The following is a 16,135-nucleotide window of genomic DNA, read 5'->3' on the forward strand; positions in this document are numbered from 1 at the left end:
ATAAAGCGGGATAGCAGAATTGAAACCACTCAGAGCTAGGTTTCGAGTGGTTTTCCAAAAGCGTTACAATGGTTCCTTTGAAAAGGACATAGCTAATTTTCTTTCCAGTACTTACCGAATGTGATGGCCTTTTCATAGACGAGACGCTACATCTCAGGAAGGACTGTAAGGTGATTTGAAAACTGCGAGAAGGTCCGGCTGAGTTACCTAACAATAAGACCAAGTCTCTAAACTTCTCAGAGGCAATGCACGACTTAGGAAAGGAGACTGAATCTATCTCATTTCAAAGTAATGAGAGAACTTACCGTGAAGCGGGTAACTTCTTTAACTATCACTGCAATATAGAGCTCTCCAAAACCTACCAAAACTGAAATGAAAGCGAGACCTATGCAAAAAAGTAAGTAAACTGTTTATTGTTTCAAAAGTAATCGTCATAACTGTTTATAAATTATCCTTCTTCGAGACAAGATGGAGAATGCCTCCATGGAAAACAGTTTGCCGTTGCCTAAGAAACCATGATTGTACCCAGCCGCCGCACCTCTTCGCCTGAAGCAAATCACAGGTCACTGATGTCTTTCTTCAGAGCCCACGTGTTGCTGAGGTTATGCTGCCGAAGCTTCGCTGGGAAGCCCTTACACATCCTCCATGCAGCCCAGATCTCTCCATTGCGATTTCCTTATTTCTGGTACCTTAGAGACAACCGTGGGGTCCTCAGCTCGATGTCGTGCGGTAGCGTTCTCGCTTCACGAGCCCGGATTTCTGGGTTCGATTCCCGGTGGGGTCAGGGATTTTCTCTGCCTTGTGATGACTGAATGTTGTGTGATGTCCTTAGGTTGGTTAGGTTTTTAAGTAGTTCTAAGTTCTAGGGGACTGATGACCATATATGTTAACTCCCATAGCGCTCAGAGCCATTTGAACCTTTTTTTTTTTTTTATTTGAGCATTCGTGGGCGTCGACTTGCTTTGGTAGAAGAGATGAACGCTTGGATATAGTTATGGTTCCGCAGGCAACCGAAAACATTTTTCGTTGATGGCTTGACCGTCTTGTCTCGCAGTGCGGTGAATATATTAAAAGTTATGGCGTTAACTTTTGAAATAATAAACAGTTTATTTACTTTTTATCACCTGTCATGTTTTCGTTTAACTGCCCCTTACAGAAATTTTGCGGAATTCGGTGAACTCTTCTTTGAACTAATTGTACCAGATGAAGTTAATATATGATTTTGGGCACCCCAGATCACGTAGATTATTCCGTGCTCTGAGGTTGCACGCAGCGGCCCAGAAACGCGGATACAGTGGCATATGTATGGAAGATTAGAGCGGGCGTGCTTCTGACCACTGGTGGCCATTGTCACTGCAGACTCCTTGAAAAGTGTCATCCTGGTGGCAGTACAGGGTTTCACAAATAACAGCTTATTTATAACGCTGCGTTTCAACCTGGCATAAGTTGTTGTGAGCAGGCACTGAGCTTAGCAACCGATTCGTCTCTGTGGATTTGTGTCATCAACAGGTCATTAAACCCAACGTTTGTTTTGTTTTAGAAAATTACTCCCAAAAGGTGTCGATCTGTCAGATGCGTGTGGAACTGTCTGGTATGAATGAAGTCGTAAAAGGAGTCCCTTGCAAGGACTTTTGTAACCTTGTCAACTCTGTATTTACCAACCCGATACACATCGTACTCTGCGGAGAAAGCAAACGTAGGCGGTGTTTTCTTAAGAACTGCCAATCGCAAATTTGTGCATGAGTACAGTCTTGCAGCACAACATCGGAATACCAGTTACGATAGATATAAAAATGAATTCACAAAGGAAAGTAACAAATTGTGTCAACCACTCAGACAAAGGCAACTTTTGCACCAACTGGGAGAATTAAACTCACACTCTCGACTCTCTGGATGTCTTTTTTCGGAAGAGTATCAATCAACCTTGAATCCCCACTCCATAACTCGGCACGATCATTATAGTCAGCCGTTTACCTTGTCAAGCACTACTCAGGGAGACGTTGGAGGATGGACTGATTTGTGCTCAGAGTTTTCCCACATTGCTGTTCAGTCATTTATTTTCATTCACTCATCATGCTCTGTAGACCCCAATCCTTTCGAATCTGGTACGCACAGATGTGTGGATGTGATTTAGTTTTGTTGTAACAGCGTCGTATTATTGCCCCATGACGTTGACTCCTGTGCTGGTATCATTTGGAGAACGGACGTGCAAGTGGACGACGAATGTTGCAACCACAGAATTTTAAAACTGAAATGATCCTGATGTACGGAGAATGTAGGAGAAATGTTGAGGCTTCTGTTGCCTTGCATGCTGGGAGTTTTCCAGAAAAGCTCGCTGTCGTTCGCTCAAAAACAAGGTTGTGAACGCCTTTATGTCTGATGCCGGCTTACAGACTGGCAAAAGGGAACGAAGCAAATGTGTTGCAGGAGAAGCTAATGAAATAACTGTACTAGCAGCAATGCACCGCAACCCACCGATAAGCGGGCAGAAATCACACCACAATTCCGATATGTCCGCAAGTAGTATTGCCACAGCACAACACCGTCGTAAATTTTATCCATACCACGTGTCACTGCATCAAGAACTTCATAGCGCCGATTTCCATAACTGGGTAGTGTTTTGTGAATAGGCATGTCAACAAATGCAGACGACCCCCACGTTCTCTGCTGACGTACTATTTTCCGATGAGTCAACATTTACCAACCGTGGCAGCGTTAACTGGCATAACATGCATTGCTGGAGTGCAGAAATTCCCTCTAGTTACATCCTTGGTCGGTTAACGTATGGTGCGGCATCATGGGGAACAAACTCATTTGTTCATATTTTATCCACTGAACTCGCATTCGGGAGGACGACGGTTCAATCCCGCGTCCGGCCATCCTGATTTAGGTTTTCCGTGATTTCCCTAAATCCCTCCAGACAAATGCCAGGATGGTTCCTTCGAAAGGGCACGGCCGACTTCCTTCACCATCCTTCCCTAATCCGATGAGAGCGATGACCTCGCTGTCTGGTCTCCTTCCCCAAACAATCCAACCCAAACCCTCTCATATTTTATTGACAGCACGTTGTATGGACGCAACAGGAACTACTACTACTATTGCAGGATGTTGCCCCAGATGTTCGATAATGTATGTGCTTTCAGCATGACGGTTGCCGAGCGCATTATTCAATTGAACCATGGGATGTGACTTATTAATTGGCCTGCTAGGTCGGCGGATTTGATGTCACCGGATTTCTATCTGTGCGGATATTTAAAAGATACGGTGTACCAGCAAGAGCGGAAAGACCGCAAAGACATGATCAACCGCATCGGAAATCATTGTGCTGACATTCCCGCAGATATGCTTCTGTCCTGTGTACATTCATTTGAAAAGCGGATCACAAAGTATTAAAGCTGGCTGTTCTACTTTTGAACACTTACTCTAATTGGAAAAATAGTGTTCGCATCAAGCCAGGGCCATGTAGCGTGTAGAGTAGTCCTCAGTTCGATATGTCAGAGGAATACAATGTTACGAATGGGGTTTCCAGTTAGAAGTTGTGAAATACTGAACAGTCTTGCCCTCAAAGCATGGATATGACATCGCAGCTGCCATTGGATATCCATGGATCACTAAGTAGTAGCATGTCGTAAATTACGATTGTGTACCCTTTTCTGTTCCTCTGATGAGAGCACCACCTGTGGCGAAACGAAGAAATCTTTCAGACAAAACACATGTAGATTTTGCAGTAGAATTGTAATCTGCAATAAAAAAACGGGGTTCCCATTGATGATTTCAAAGTTTCCCCCGCAACCCACGCATGGGGTGGGGGTAGGGGGGGGGTCGAGTATATCCCCGCCTCTGACACAAACTGGAATAATAACTTTTTTTGATCCGATGTGTACTTTTGGAGATGTTTCAGTGTCTTCAGTTAAAATGACACCCTGTGGGTGGCGTCTTTTCTTTCGAACATGTCCCCAAAGAATAAGGGTAATGGCCAAGGGGCCTTGCATCAGTGGTGTGTGGATAAGTTGAGAATTTGGGACTGATAGAAGGCATGCTAGGCTAGCCCACAGTGTTGCAATGACTGGCTGCTGGCTTGGGGATCAGAGCTTTGGCCTCCTAAGCAGGAGACCTGGCTTATACAATGTCAGAGTAGCACAACTTTTTAACTTTTCCCGTTGATTTTACATCAATGCCCAATTGTAGCCAATGTCTGTAGTAATTTCTTTGTGTTTACCTGAGCGAGCTATCCAGTTATTCTTCGAAGGGAGAGAAAACAATCTTTAGCACTTTTTCACTAAGTGAAGTAAAGCTGTGGTATATATAACATACCCCAGAGGGGAGCCCAACTTTCAGGCGCATGCAGAGATATTTCAGTGTGTACACTGGAGATGACATAAGAAATGTACATATTCATTTAATTATGTAATGAAAGAGTAATTATTCTCTTCGCCAATTAAAACTGACAAATAGATTGCTGCTGTGCTTTTAAATTGTGTAATGTGTAACTAATAAGTTGAGCAAGCAACTTAGACATTCTCTTAGGGCTACGTGAAGAAGAAGAAAGGCACATTGTCCAGCTTTTTCGACAGTTTGCATTATGTTTTACTGCAAAAATTAATAAAAAAAATAGGTTGTGTGTCGGCCCGCTGAGAGGGACAGGACAGCAGCCGGCGCGAGGAGGTGGCGCGCTCGCGCCAGCTATCACGCCACCTCCTCGCACCGGCTGCTGCCCTGGCTCTGGAAACAGCAGAAGGCGGGCTACGTGCTGCGTCGTCCCGCACGCTCCACGTCAGCCTCTCGGTGCTGTGAGGGACAGGGCAGCAGCCGGAGCAAGGAAGTGGCTGGTGGTGCGCTCGCGCCAGTTATCACGCCACCTCCTCGCGCCGGCTGCTGCTCTGGCTCTAGCAACACCAGGCGGCGGCGTACGCCACACCGTACTCCAATAAATATAATTGTAAATTGGATTTTTAATCATGTGTTGTTTAAGGTTAATCGTAAAGCCCCCACGAAAAATTACGGAAAAAGTGTGTAAAAGAAACAGCTCAAACCCACAGAGTGAAAACTTTCATACAACCAAAGTAACTGACAGTGAAACTCGGATTCGCAGCAGATTACGGAATAGGTTGTCATATTTATTTATTTTACTGTCAAAGTGCGTTAGTTTCTTTTTTATTGTTAGCGCTACTAATGAGCAAATTTTAGTATTAGACTGGCCTACTGTTGATGATATGTACTCCGCTCATTGCCGTAAGCAATTTGATTGCTAGAAGAGGACAAGAACTAGATGTGTGAAGCTTGATACCCAAAAACAAAAAACAAAAAACAAAAAAATTGCTTTTACGAGAATCGCTGTAAGACTCAGACAATCGTGTGGGTCTTAAATTTTCGTGAAAATGAAATAAAAACTTCTTGCCCATTAATATACCATTCTATGAATATTATTGTCGTACAGAAACACTCATTCGAAATATCCGTTCCAAGTTTAACGCAGGAGTATCAAAGAGCTAAATACTCTGAAAGAAGTCAAAGTATTCATTAACAAAAAACAGACAAATCGTAGTAACACAATGTGTATACTGTATTAGCGATAATAAACGATCACTGCAGTGCTTAATGCTATCCATCGTTGTACTAGCTACATTTAATCAACTAAATTAGGAGAAAAGTGCTAGTTTGAATAAGCTGCAGCCTCCTCAGTAATACTGAGCAGTTCGTGTTCGCCTACTATTGATTCCTAAATATGTTCATCACACTAGTGTGAAAACAGTCATCTACTTCTGTACAGTGAGGAGCCCTATTTACAGACGCCAATACTTGTCACGCTGTTTTACAACAAATGCTGCTACTTCCCATATAACTCGGAGAAAGTTTCAATCTATGAATCTACATAATTGTTCATTTGTAGAAAGAGTGGCTCACTTTTTTTATAAACCAAGTAGGATTTTCAGTTTCCTTCCTTATGTTAGATGGGAGCTTGTTGTATATTTTTGCACCAGAGTACCTAACTCCAATCTGAAGTGTAGACAACGAGGCAAAGTCTACATGAAAACTATTCTTTTGTCTTTTATTGTGATGGTGTATATCACACTAGAGCTGAAACCGAGATAGCTCAAGTGCGAAAACAATTAATGACTAGTGTTGGGAAATAATTGTAAGGATTCCAAGCTCATTATAAGGTTTCCAACATGTACAGTTGCGTATTTCAGACAATATATTTTTAGTGGTAGTATATTTACTTCAGGTACAATTCTCTGGAATATAATTCCATAAGACAACAGGGAGTGACAATATACAAAATAATCCAGCATTGTTGTCATTAGGGAAACACAATGTAAACTGAAGGTGCAGGGGATTGAAAGGAAAGGAACTGTTGATGTCAGCTGCATCGCGACTTCATTCAACTCTGTGGCTACGCGAGAAAATATGTGTCACGCAAGAATTCGAACCCACGACCTGCTGCTTATTAGACAGTTACGCACACCACTGCGCCACCGGAACACAGTGTTCTTAGTGGCTGAGCTATTTCCTTACGCCTCGCGGACGAGCAACATTCTCACCTAGTGCCACCTATCCGCAGTCCCTGCCCATACTTTGTGATTCACTCTGGATGCCGAACGTAACTGTAAATCCATTTCTGAAGATGGACGATTCATTGCCCATCGAGGTGAGTCAGTTGTATGAATGTGCGGTGTCTGTTTTCGTCCTGTGCATATTTTCGGCAGTAACCGGACTTGGCAATCTGACAACGCGGTAATCACACGTGTGTTAACTACGCTGCAGTTGGTGCAGTGGATAGCGTTTTGGGTTAAAATGCGGGAAGTCAAGGGTTCGATTCTGGGTCGAGGTGTATTTGTTTTTATTTGCTAAATGTAGCCTCCGTGGTACGTGTCTGGCGTGTTGATCGTCATACAGCTATTACAGTGGGTCTTCTGCAAAACATTAGCACTTACATAATACGAACACACAAGTAGGATGTACAACCGTTTTCATCGGTAAACCTCTTGCACGTCGTGTTCGCGAATTGTTTCACACCACTGCACCTACTATATCCGAGCCTGTTTTCTGTGTACCCTACCACTATGATCCCATCGATTATTACCAACTATTATTCTTGCCACGTTCAGGTGCATAACATTTCGTTAAGGCCTTACGTCACCAATAGGGCTAGCAACATGCTTTGCAAATAATGTCCAAGCGTGTGCTGTGTAAATATCGGATACAAGTGGCTTAAGAAACGGTCTATACTAGCAGTATTATATGGCAGACGAAACTGGCAAATAAAATCAAATATGCCTCGACCCAGTGTCGAACCCTTGACCTGCTGCATGCCCACCTATCCGTTCTTTTGATCAAGTACTGCGTTAAAGCTCTCTTCTCGCCCATTCGATTGGTTATCTGATATATCCCTCATTCTTTAGGAACACTACATTTCAAAAGCTTCTATTCTCTTCACGACTGCACGGTTGGCCGTTCATATTTACTCGCAAACAAGGCTACAGTCCCGAAAAATACGTTCAGAAGATTCTTCCCAACATTTAAGTTTAATTTCGATGATAACATACTTCTCCTTTTAAGAAAAACTTCTCTTTCTATTGCAAGTACGCATTTTATATCTCCTCTTTACTTCTGCCTTCCTTAGTTGCTATGGTTCCTAGATAGCAAAACTCGCCTACTGCTCTCAGTGTCTCATTTGCTAATTCGCTCAATATCACCAGCTTCATTTCAACTACACTCCACTAACCTTGTTTTACATTTCTTGATATTCGTCTTATAACTTGTTTCCATGATACTGTCATCCTTCCCGTTCAACAGATCTTCTAAGTCGTCTAATGAGGAAATATCACCAACTTGATGTCATATTTTAATGGCAAAAAGGCATATCTGCATGATATCGACCCCAGCAATCGACACAGCGTGGAAATTTGGGGCGTAACTGTTAGAGTTACGACCTTCCGAAAGGACGGGTTTGAAGCTTTCACGCGCACAGGTAGTTTGTGACTCGTTCCGTCCCACAGCAGCCGCCTAATGCCCTGCCGCGATGTGCGGTACGTCGTGGTGACAACCAGAGCATTCGTATTCACATCATACTGAAGACGAGGGAAGTGGAGGAGGGAGCTGGACTCGTCTGCCCAGCGTGTTGCAATATCTTGTCACTCTGTCCGAAACATAGCTAATAATACTTCATAATATGTCACCCTCATGCATGTTCAGTATTAACAATATTCTAGTACTGAAATGCTGCAGTTACATATACGACTCAAAATCAAAATGAATAATCTGGAGCGAGTGAAGATTATAAAATGAAGTTAGTGATTTTCGATTCACAATTTAATCGCAGTTGGAGAAAGCGCATCTGCTACAAGTATACTTCACTTTAAAAGTGCTAGCTTCAAATTCCAAAGATAATAACGTACCACAGCGATGCCAATAATTGAACAGCGCTACACTACTTCCTCAGTCGTCTCACTAAATTACACTCATTTGTGTGAATCGCAACATAAAAATGATCGAAGCAAAGACATCTGTGGCACCAGCTAGAGGTTACAAATCGAGCTCTCTGACACAGCCAAACCAACAGCAGTGGGGCGGCAACGAATGACAAAAAATTGTAAGCGCGTAGGTCTCAAAGCTGTACTTCCAGAAGTTCATGACTGCTCACAGTCTACGTCTACATCTACATCTACATAGACACTCCGCAATCCACCGTACGGTGCGTGGAGCAGGGTATCCTGTACGACTACCTGTTATTTCCTTTCCTGGGCCACACGCAAATAGAGCGAGGAAAAAACGAGTCTTTACACTGAAGAGCCAAAGAAACTGGTACACCTGCCTAATATCGTGCAGGGCCCCAGCGAGCACACAGAAGTGCCGGAACACGACGTGGCATGGACTCGACTAATGTCTGAAGTAGTGCTAGAGGGAACTGACACCATGAATCCTACAGGGCTGTCCATAAATCAGTAAGAGAAGGAGGGGGTGGAGATCTCTTCTGAACAGCACGTTGCAAGGCATTTCAGATATGCTCAATAATGTTCACGTCTGGGAAGTCTGGTGGTCAGGGGAAGTGTTTAGAGTCAAAAGAATGCTCCTGGAGCCACTCTGTAGCAATTCTGCACGTGTGGCGTGTCGCATTGTTCTGCTGGAATTTTCCAAGTCCGTCGGAATTCACAAAGAACATGAATGAATGCAGGTGATCAGACAGGATGCTTACATACGTGTCACCTGTCAGAGTCGTATCTAGACGTATCAGGGGACCATACAACTCTAACTGCACAGGCCCCACACCATTACAGAGCCTCTACCATCTTGAACTGCCCCCTGATGATATGGAGGGTCCATGGATTCATGAGGTTGTGTACATACCCGTACACGTTAATCCGCTCGATACAGTTTGTAAAGTGACTCGTCCGACCACGCAACATGTTTCCAGTCATCAACAGTCCAGTATTAACTTACATTTTTCCACATTTAGGACTAGCTGCCATTTATCACACCAACAAGAAATCTTGTGCAAGTCGTCCTGTATCTTCCTACAGTCACTCACCTTCGACGCCTTACCGCACACCACGGCATCATCAGCAAACAATCACAGATTGCTACCCACTCTGTCCGCCAAATCATCCTATCACACTTCCCTGGGGCACTCCTGACGATACCGTTGTCTCTGATGAGCACTCACCGTCGAGGACAGCATACTGGGTTCCATTATTTAAGAAGTCTTCGAACCACTCACATACCTGTGACCTTATTTCTTATGTCCGTACTTTCGTTAACAGCCTGCTGTTGGGCACCATGCCAAATACTTTCCGGAAATATAGAAATATGGAGTCTGCCTGTTGCCCTTTTTCAAAAACGTCCTCAGTATATCGCGAGTTCCGCACGAGAGATGCTTTCTGAAACCATGCTCATTCGTGGACATAAGCGTCTCAGTCCCAGAAGAACTTGTTATACTGGAACCGAGCATATTCAAGGATTCTGAGGCAAATAGAAGTTAGGGATATTGGCGTGTAATTTTGCGGATACCTTCTCTTACCCTTATTATACACTGGAGGCACCTGTGCTTTTTTCCAGTCGCTGGGGACTTTGTGCTGACTGAGAGATTCACGATAATTGCGAGCTAGGTAACGGGCCAGTGCCATAGGGTACTCTTCGTAAAATCGAACTGGAATTCCATCCGAATCTGATGATTTTCGTGCTTTCAAACCTTTTAGTTATTTCTCTACGCCAGATATGCTTATTACGATGTCGTCCATATGTTCAATGGTCAAGTGACGGTATGTTCGTACGATTCCCCTGTGTGAATGGTTCCTTGTACGTGAAATTTATAACTACGGCTTTCGTTTTGCTATCTTGAATCAAAATTATGGTCCAAATTTTCTCTCAGGTTCGATTAACGCAGCTGATATCTTGCAAGGGTATTTTTTTTCTCCTTAAAATATGCAGTCAAGTTTGTCATGTTCCCTTGTAAGAAAAGTCGTAGGGTCAATTCTGCCTCACAAGTTCGCACATTTCCTCGAAATCCATACTGGTCCTCCCCGAGGTTTGGTTCTCCTCGTCTCCGTTCTTCTGTAACTAACTGGTTCCCGTATTCTGCAACCGTTACTTTTTAAACTGATGTTCCGGTAGTAGTCTCACCTTCCAGCAGCTCCTTAGTACTCGTATAAGAATTGTAATGTTCCACTTCAAATGTGACTGTGTCTCTCGTGTGTCTTGCATATCATGTGAAATACTTTTCTCGTTGTCCGTTCTCCTAAAAACCTTAATAACTGTGAGAGAATCATGTCCTCTAGAGGTACCTTGTTTCGACTTATGTCTTTCAATCCTGTGACAAATTATTCTCGCAGTATCACATCACTCATATCTTGTTCACTCACTTAGCCCTTCCCTTTCCATAATACTGTCTTCAATCTTATCACTCTTATATAACACTTCCACAGTGTTCATTCAACTTCCAGACTGCCATTAGGACAGGCTTTATAAATGAACTTTCGATATTCTAACAGCTTCTGCTCTTTTCTCAAAAGATATTCTAAATTTTCCCATACGCCACATTTACCTATCCTACAGTCTTAAGTACTACCGCATAACTCCCGGTCTGAAGGTAAAGGTGTCAAAACCACGCGACGAAGGCCGACTGTTGGTTCTTTCTTAATAAGAACATTCTAGTATATTGGTCGAAATTATCCACAAACTGTTACAATACAATAGACTGCGAAGTTCTTGATTGCCTTCAACAGCTGTAACCCTGTCCCGTTTGAATTTGCTTTCTCTTCGGAACTGTTGAACCGATGAGAGGACCAGAGGAAGTGATCGTATTGGCATGGCTCCACGAAGGCTCCCGTCTGCCATAAAACGTGTGGGATCATTTTCGAGTATGAAGAGATGCATCGAGTTCAGTGGAAATCAATGTAATACAGTACAATGCACACGGTTGTCCTTCAAAATTCCTAAGTAGTCGTCCTATTTGAAGTATGGGCAAACTGGTGATTATATTAGTGTCAGTGGGCCAGTTGCGGTGTTTTGATCCAGTTAATGAATAGCCGTTTCCCCTTCCCTTCCTTCTCTCCCTCTCCCCCCCCCTCTCTCTCACTCTCTCTCTCTCTCTCTCTCTCTCTCTCTCTCTCTCTCTCTCTCTCTCCTCGTCTGTCTCTCTTTTCCAATATTTTGTTTCATTTCGTTAATGTAGAAATCAATGAATAAGCACGTAATACAAAGCCACGTAAACTTAAACAAACTTCAAAACTACAAGGACTAAATATACTCCGCATAACAAACTGAAAGAGAAATACCAAGAATGTTTGCGATACGTTCTTAACGGTTGAGAAGACATTCAGTGCCTTTTTGACAAGCCGTGTAAATGTGACGATAATGTGTTAATTTGCTTGGATGCAGGTACCAAAGCAATGCACTTTCCTTACGTCCATTGAGTATTTTTACCAATTACCAATAAGATAAATCAACTCTGCTGCTGTATACATGTAGGTGGCACGCATATAAAATATCCCAGAACGACGTACAACGAAAAACAAACGTAAATAACAGTAATGTATCTTCTGCTAGCTTCTTAGATAACACCTTCCGTTGTTGTTGTTGTGGTCTTCAGTCCTGAGACTGGTTTGATGCAGCTCTCCATGCTACTCTATCCCGTGCAAGCCTCTTCATCTCCCAGTACCCACTGCAACCTACATCCTTCTGAATCTGCGTAGTGTAGTCATCTCTTGGTCTCCCTCTACGATTTTTACCCTCCACGCTGCCCTCCAATACTAGAATGGTGATCCCTTGATGCCTCAGAACATGCCCTACCAACCGATCCCTTCTTATGGTCAAGTTGTGCCACAAACTTCTCTTCTCCCCAATCCTGTACAATACTTCCTCATTAGTTATGTGATCTACCCATCTAATCTTCAGCATTCTTCTGTAGCACCACATTTCGAAAGCTTCTGTTCTCTTCTTGTCCAAACAATTTATCGTCCATGTTTCACTTCCATACATGGCTACACTCCATACAAATACTTTCAGAAATGTCTTCCTGACACTTAAACCTATACTCGATGTTAACAACTTTCTCTTCTTCAGAAATGCTTTCCTTGCCATTGCCAGTCTACATTTTATATCCTCTCTACTTCGACCATCATCAGTTATTTTGTTCCCCAAATAGCAAAACTCCTTTACTACTTTAAGTGTCTCATTTCCTAATCTAATACCCTCAACATCACCCGACTTAATTCGACCACATTCCATTATCCTCGTTTTGCTTTTGTTGATGTTAATCTTATATCCTCTTTTCAAGACACTATCCATTCCGTTCACCTGTCTTCCAAGTCCTTTGCTGTCTCTGACAGATATACAATGTCATCGGCGAACCTCAAAGTTTTTATTTCTTCTCCATGGATTTTAATACCTACTCCGAACTATTCTTTTGTTTCCTTCACTGCTTGCTCAGTATACAGATTGAATAACATCGGGGAGAGGCTACAACCCTGTCTCACTCCCTTCCCAAGCACTGCTTCCCTTTCATGTCCCTCGACTCTTGTAACCTTCCGTTATCGATACGATTATCGTAGCGAGGTTATAATTTTTTGTCTATCGCAATGTAGAGATCTGCAGCCAGTAATGACGACCGTTTCGTGCATCAACTCTCTCTAGTAACATGGAAGTCATTCCTTGGTGTCTTAACAAATGTCCTATCATCCTGTCTCTTCTCCCTGTCAGTGTTTTCCACAATTCCGCTCCTCTCCGATTCTGCGCATAACCTCCTCATTCCTTACCTTATCAGACCACCTAATTTTCATCATTCGTCTGTAGCACTAATCTCAAATGTTTCGATTCCATTCTGTTCCGGTATTCCCACAGTGCATGTTTCACTGTCATACACTGCTGTGCCCCAGGACAACTGGTGAAATCTGACGTGGCAGTGGAACGTCTGCTGTCTCCAATCACCACACCAACTCACTTCGTCACTCTTGAGTCACTTCCCACAGTCGCCCCATTCACAAGCCCTGAGATTAAGGTTCTCGCTCACCTACAAGCAGCAACTGATACTTTTTTAGAATCCATAGGTAGTCGTAAATACACCTGGGGAAAAAATTAGTTCTTTAGGATTCAATGAACGTGCAGCCACTGTCTTCACGAGCCTCGGAAACTTGAGAAATTTTCACTTCGGCGCTTCTAGGTAAGGCATTTCCGCAGCAGTGGATGAGAGGGGGGGGAGGGGGGGATGATAAGGAGTGAGTTACGGCCATCGTCACGTGCGTCGAGAACTACGCTTCTAGAATTGCACAAAAACGTAAACTTAATTATTGGTGTGATGATTAGCTGATATTTCGTAGTTTCTGTAATTGCATCAGTAAGGAGTCAGTTAACAGTAATTTAGTTCTGCGGATGTTCTGTATGTTTGCTACCTGATTCTCTGTGAAAAATCAGTTTTCTAGTATGTGGCGAGACATTACGTGTCCATTTCGTCAGCGTCTTTCTCACACAGGAGAGCCAGGAGGAAAGCGGCGAGGAGTCGGAAGGAGACGAAGGCGGAGAACGAGAGGAACTGGAGGTCGAGGACGGCCTGCAGAAGCGGGAGGAGGGTGAGGAAGAGGACGAGGAGGAGCAGGAGGAGGGGGAGGAGGAGGAGGAGGAGGAGGAGGCGTCCTCGACGACCACGCGCAGCCGCTCCAGCGCGCAGCCCGACTCTGGGTTCGAGCCGTCGCCGCGGCGGGAGCACGAGCAGCCGGGCGAGGCCGGGGGCAGCGACGGGGGCGGCGGGGGTGGCGGGGGCGGCGGGGGCGGCAGGGTGCCGCGACCCTGCAGGCAGGACGGCCGGCCGCCGCTCAGCACCGTCTCCGTCACGCAGGCCGTACAGAACAGCATGCGCAAGTGAGTGCACGCCACGCTTTATAGAACCCAGTTCCCTAATGACAATAATAGTGTAATATTACTACTAGCCTTCGCCCACATATACTGTCGACACATATACCGAACACATTCTCTTTGTCCATTTCCTCTACCCCTCTCTCTGACCATATCTTCATCCCCCTCATGCTGAGCATCTCCACCTCTCCTTCTTCCTTTGCTGCTTGCCCACTATTCCTCTACACATTCCACCTGTCTCATGCATCTCCCCCTTCTCCCCTGTCCATTTGCTCTCCCCCTCACTCTGTTCATCTGCTCCTCTACCCTTCTCAAACTAACCCCTGCCATGCTCATTGTCACATGTAGCCACTGCAATACAGATCAATAAAGGAGGCATGTACTACTCCCACAATCTGCCCACCATGAGGACACACAACATATCAGGTGCTTCAAAATCATTTATTTGCCCCTGACATACAGATGTAAAGCTGGTCAATAAATCAGGCTGACACTACTCCAGCAAAACATGCCTGTTATGCAGGGCAGCCTTTAAATCAGGGCCCAGAAAGCCATATCTTGACCCTGACATGTGGGTTACCCTGCAAAGCAAGTTTGTTGGACAGGATGACAGTGTTCCCACACAACATACATGTTGCGTAGGGCAGCCTATACACCAGGGGTGAGGAAATATGTTTTTCCCATACTCCACTCCTGTTGGAGCAACGATGTTATAAACCCCACAGTGCTGATACTCACGAAGCCCGCTGTTTCTGCGCCAAATTTAGTTGTAGTAGTCTCTTTGGAAATTGATTATCGACATACTGGAAAACTATCCATGTATTGGGAGGTGGAGCAGCGTTGTGCATAAATCACATTTGTTGGCTGACTTCTAGAGATACATAATCATCTAAATGAAACAAGTCATCTCTGAGAAACAGCAGATTTCTTTATCCAATAAGAAGTTGACGAAAGACATAGAGGCCAGTTAGATGATCATTAACGATTCCACACCACACTTAGAGGCTGAACCTGTCTTGATATCTGTCTTGTCGCAATTCACGAAGGTTTTCATGAGCCCAGTCACGATTGCTATGATAACTGAAGATCCCTACCCATGATGTTAAACCCAGCCTCTTCAGTGAATCAGGTACATGCTAAGAAACGCAGCACACTGCCTTAACATGCGTCGCCTCATTTAATCCTTGCACCTGTTGAAGTCGATACGAGTACATAAGTTTGCACACTAACTGTTTCACATCGACATGTCACTGAGGTCTTCCCTTCCGGTATTCTCCTTGTACTAGCTGCTCAAGCCCCATCTGCAGGAAGAAGAACATATTCTTCAAGGTCATGAATTCGTACATCGCGTGGTCTTCATCTGAAATTTTCTTCTCAAATGAGGCTGTCACTCACAAGCATTGACGGTGTCGTACAAACGCTCTTGCACAGGTAACTGACTACCGGAGTTACGTTCAGCCATAAAGCTGACGTGCTGAATCCGCATTCCCATCTGCCAGGCCGTAGATGTAGTGCATGAGCGTCGTTTCAGACACAGAATACACAGTTATGATATGTTGAGATGGTAGTTACACTGAAACAGAACAAATGCAAATCAGACAAAAAATGCCATGACCAACTGTAAACAATAATGTCAGTAAAAATGCACGTTGAGGTAAATTACATAACCAAGAGACACAACAGGGAATTTATTTCACACCTTTTTAACGAAACATTTTCTTACCCCTGTTCATCTTCTGTTTCTCCACTATGAGGTATATCAATTTGTGTCATTTTTATGGTTATTTTT

At 43.9% G+C, this 16,135-nt stretch overlaps 1 protein-coding gene across 1 annotated transcript in view; it reads left to right on the top strand.

The window, feature by feature from the left end:
* LOC126270168 (uncharacterized) overlaps positions 1–16,135 on the top strand; it is a 342,447-nt gene that overhangs the window by 287,717 nt on the left and 38,595 nt on the right. Inside the window, exons 11-12 of the mRNA XM_049974090.1 lie at positions 4,616–4,907; positions 14,108–14,352. Coding sequence (XP_049830047.1) covers positions 4,616–4,907; positions 14,108–14,352 — 537 coding nt within the window. The remainder of the gene's footprint in view (positions 1–4,615; positions 4,908–14,107; positions 14,353–16,135) is intronic.

This window comes from Schistocerca gregaria, chromosome 1 (genome assembly GCF_023897955.1).
Source record: "Schistocerca gregaria isolate iqSchGreg1 chromosome 1, iqSchGreg1.2, whole genome shotgun sequence".
Classification (NCBI taxonomy): domain Eukaryota; kingdom Metazoa; phylum Arthropoda; class Insecta; order Orthoptera; family Acrididae; genus Schistocerca; species Schistocerca gregaria.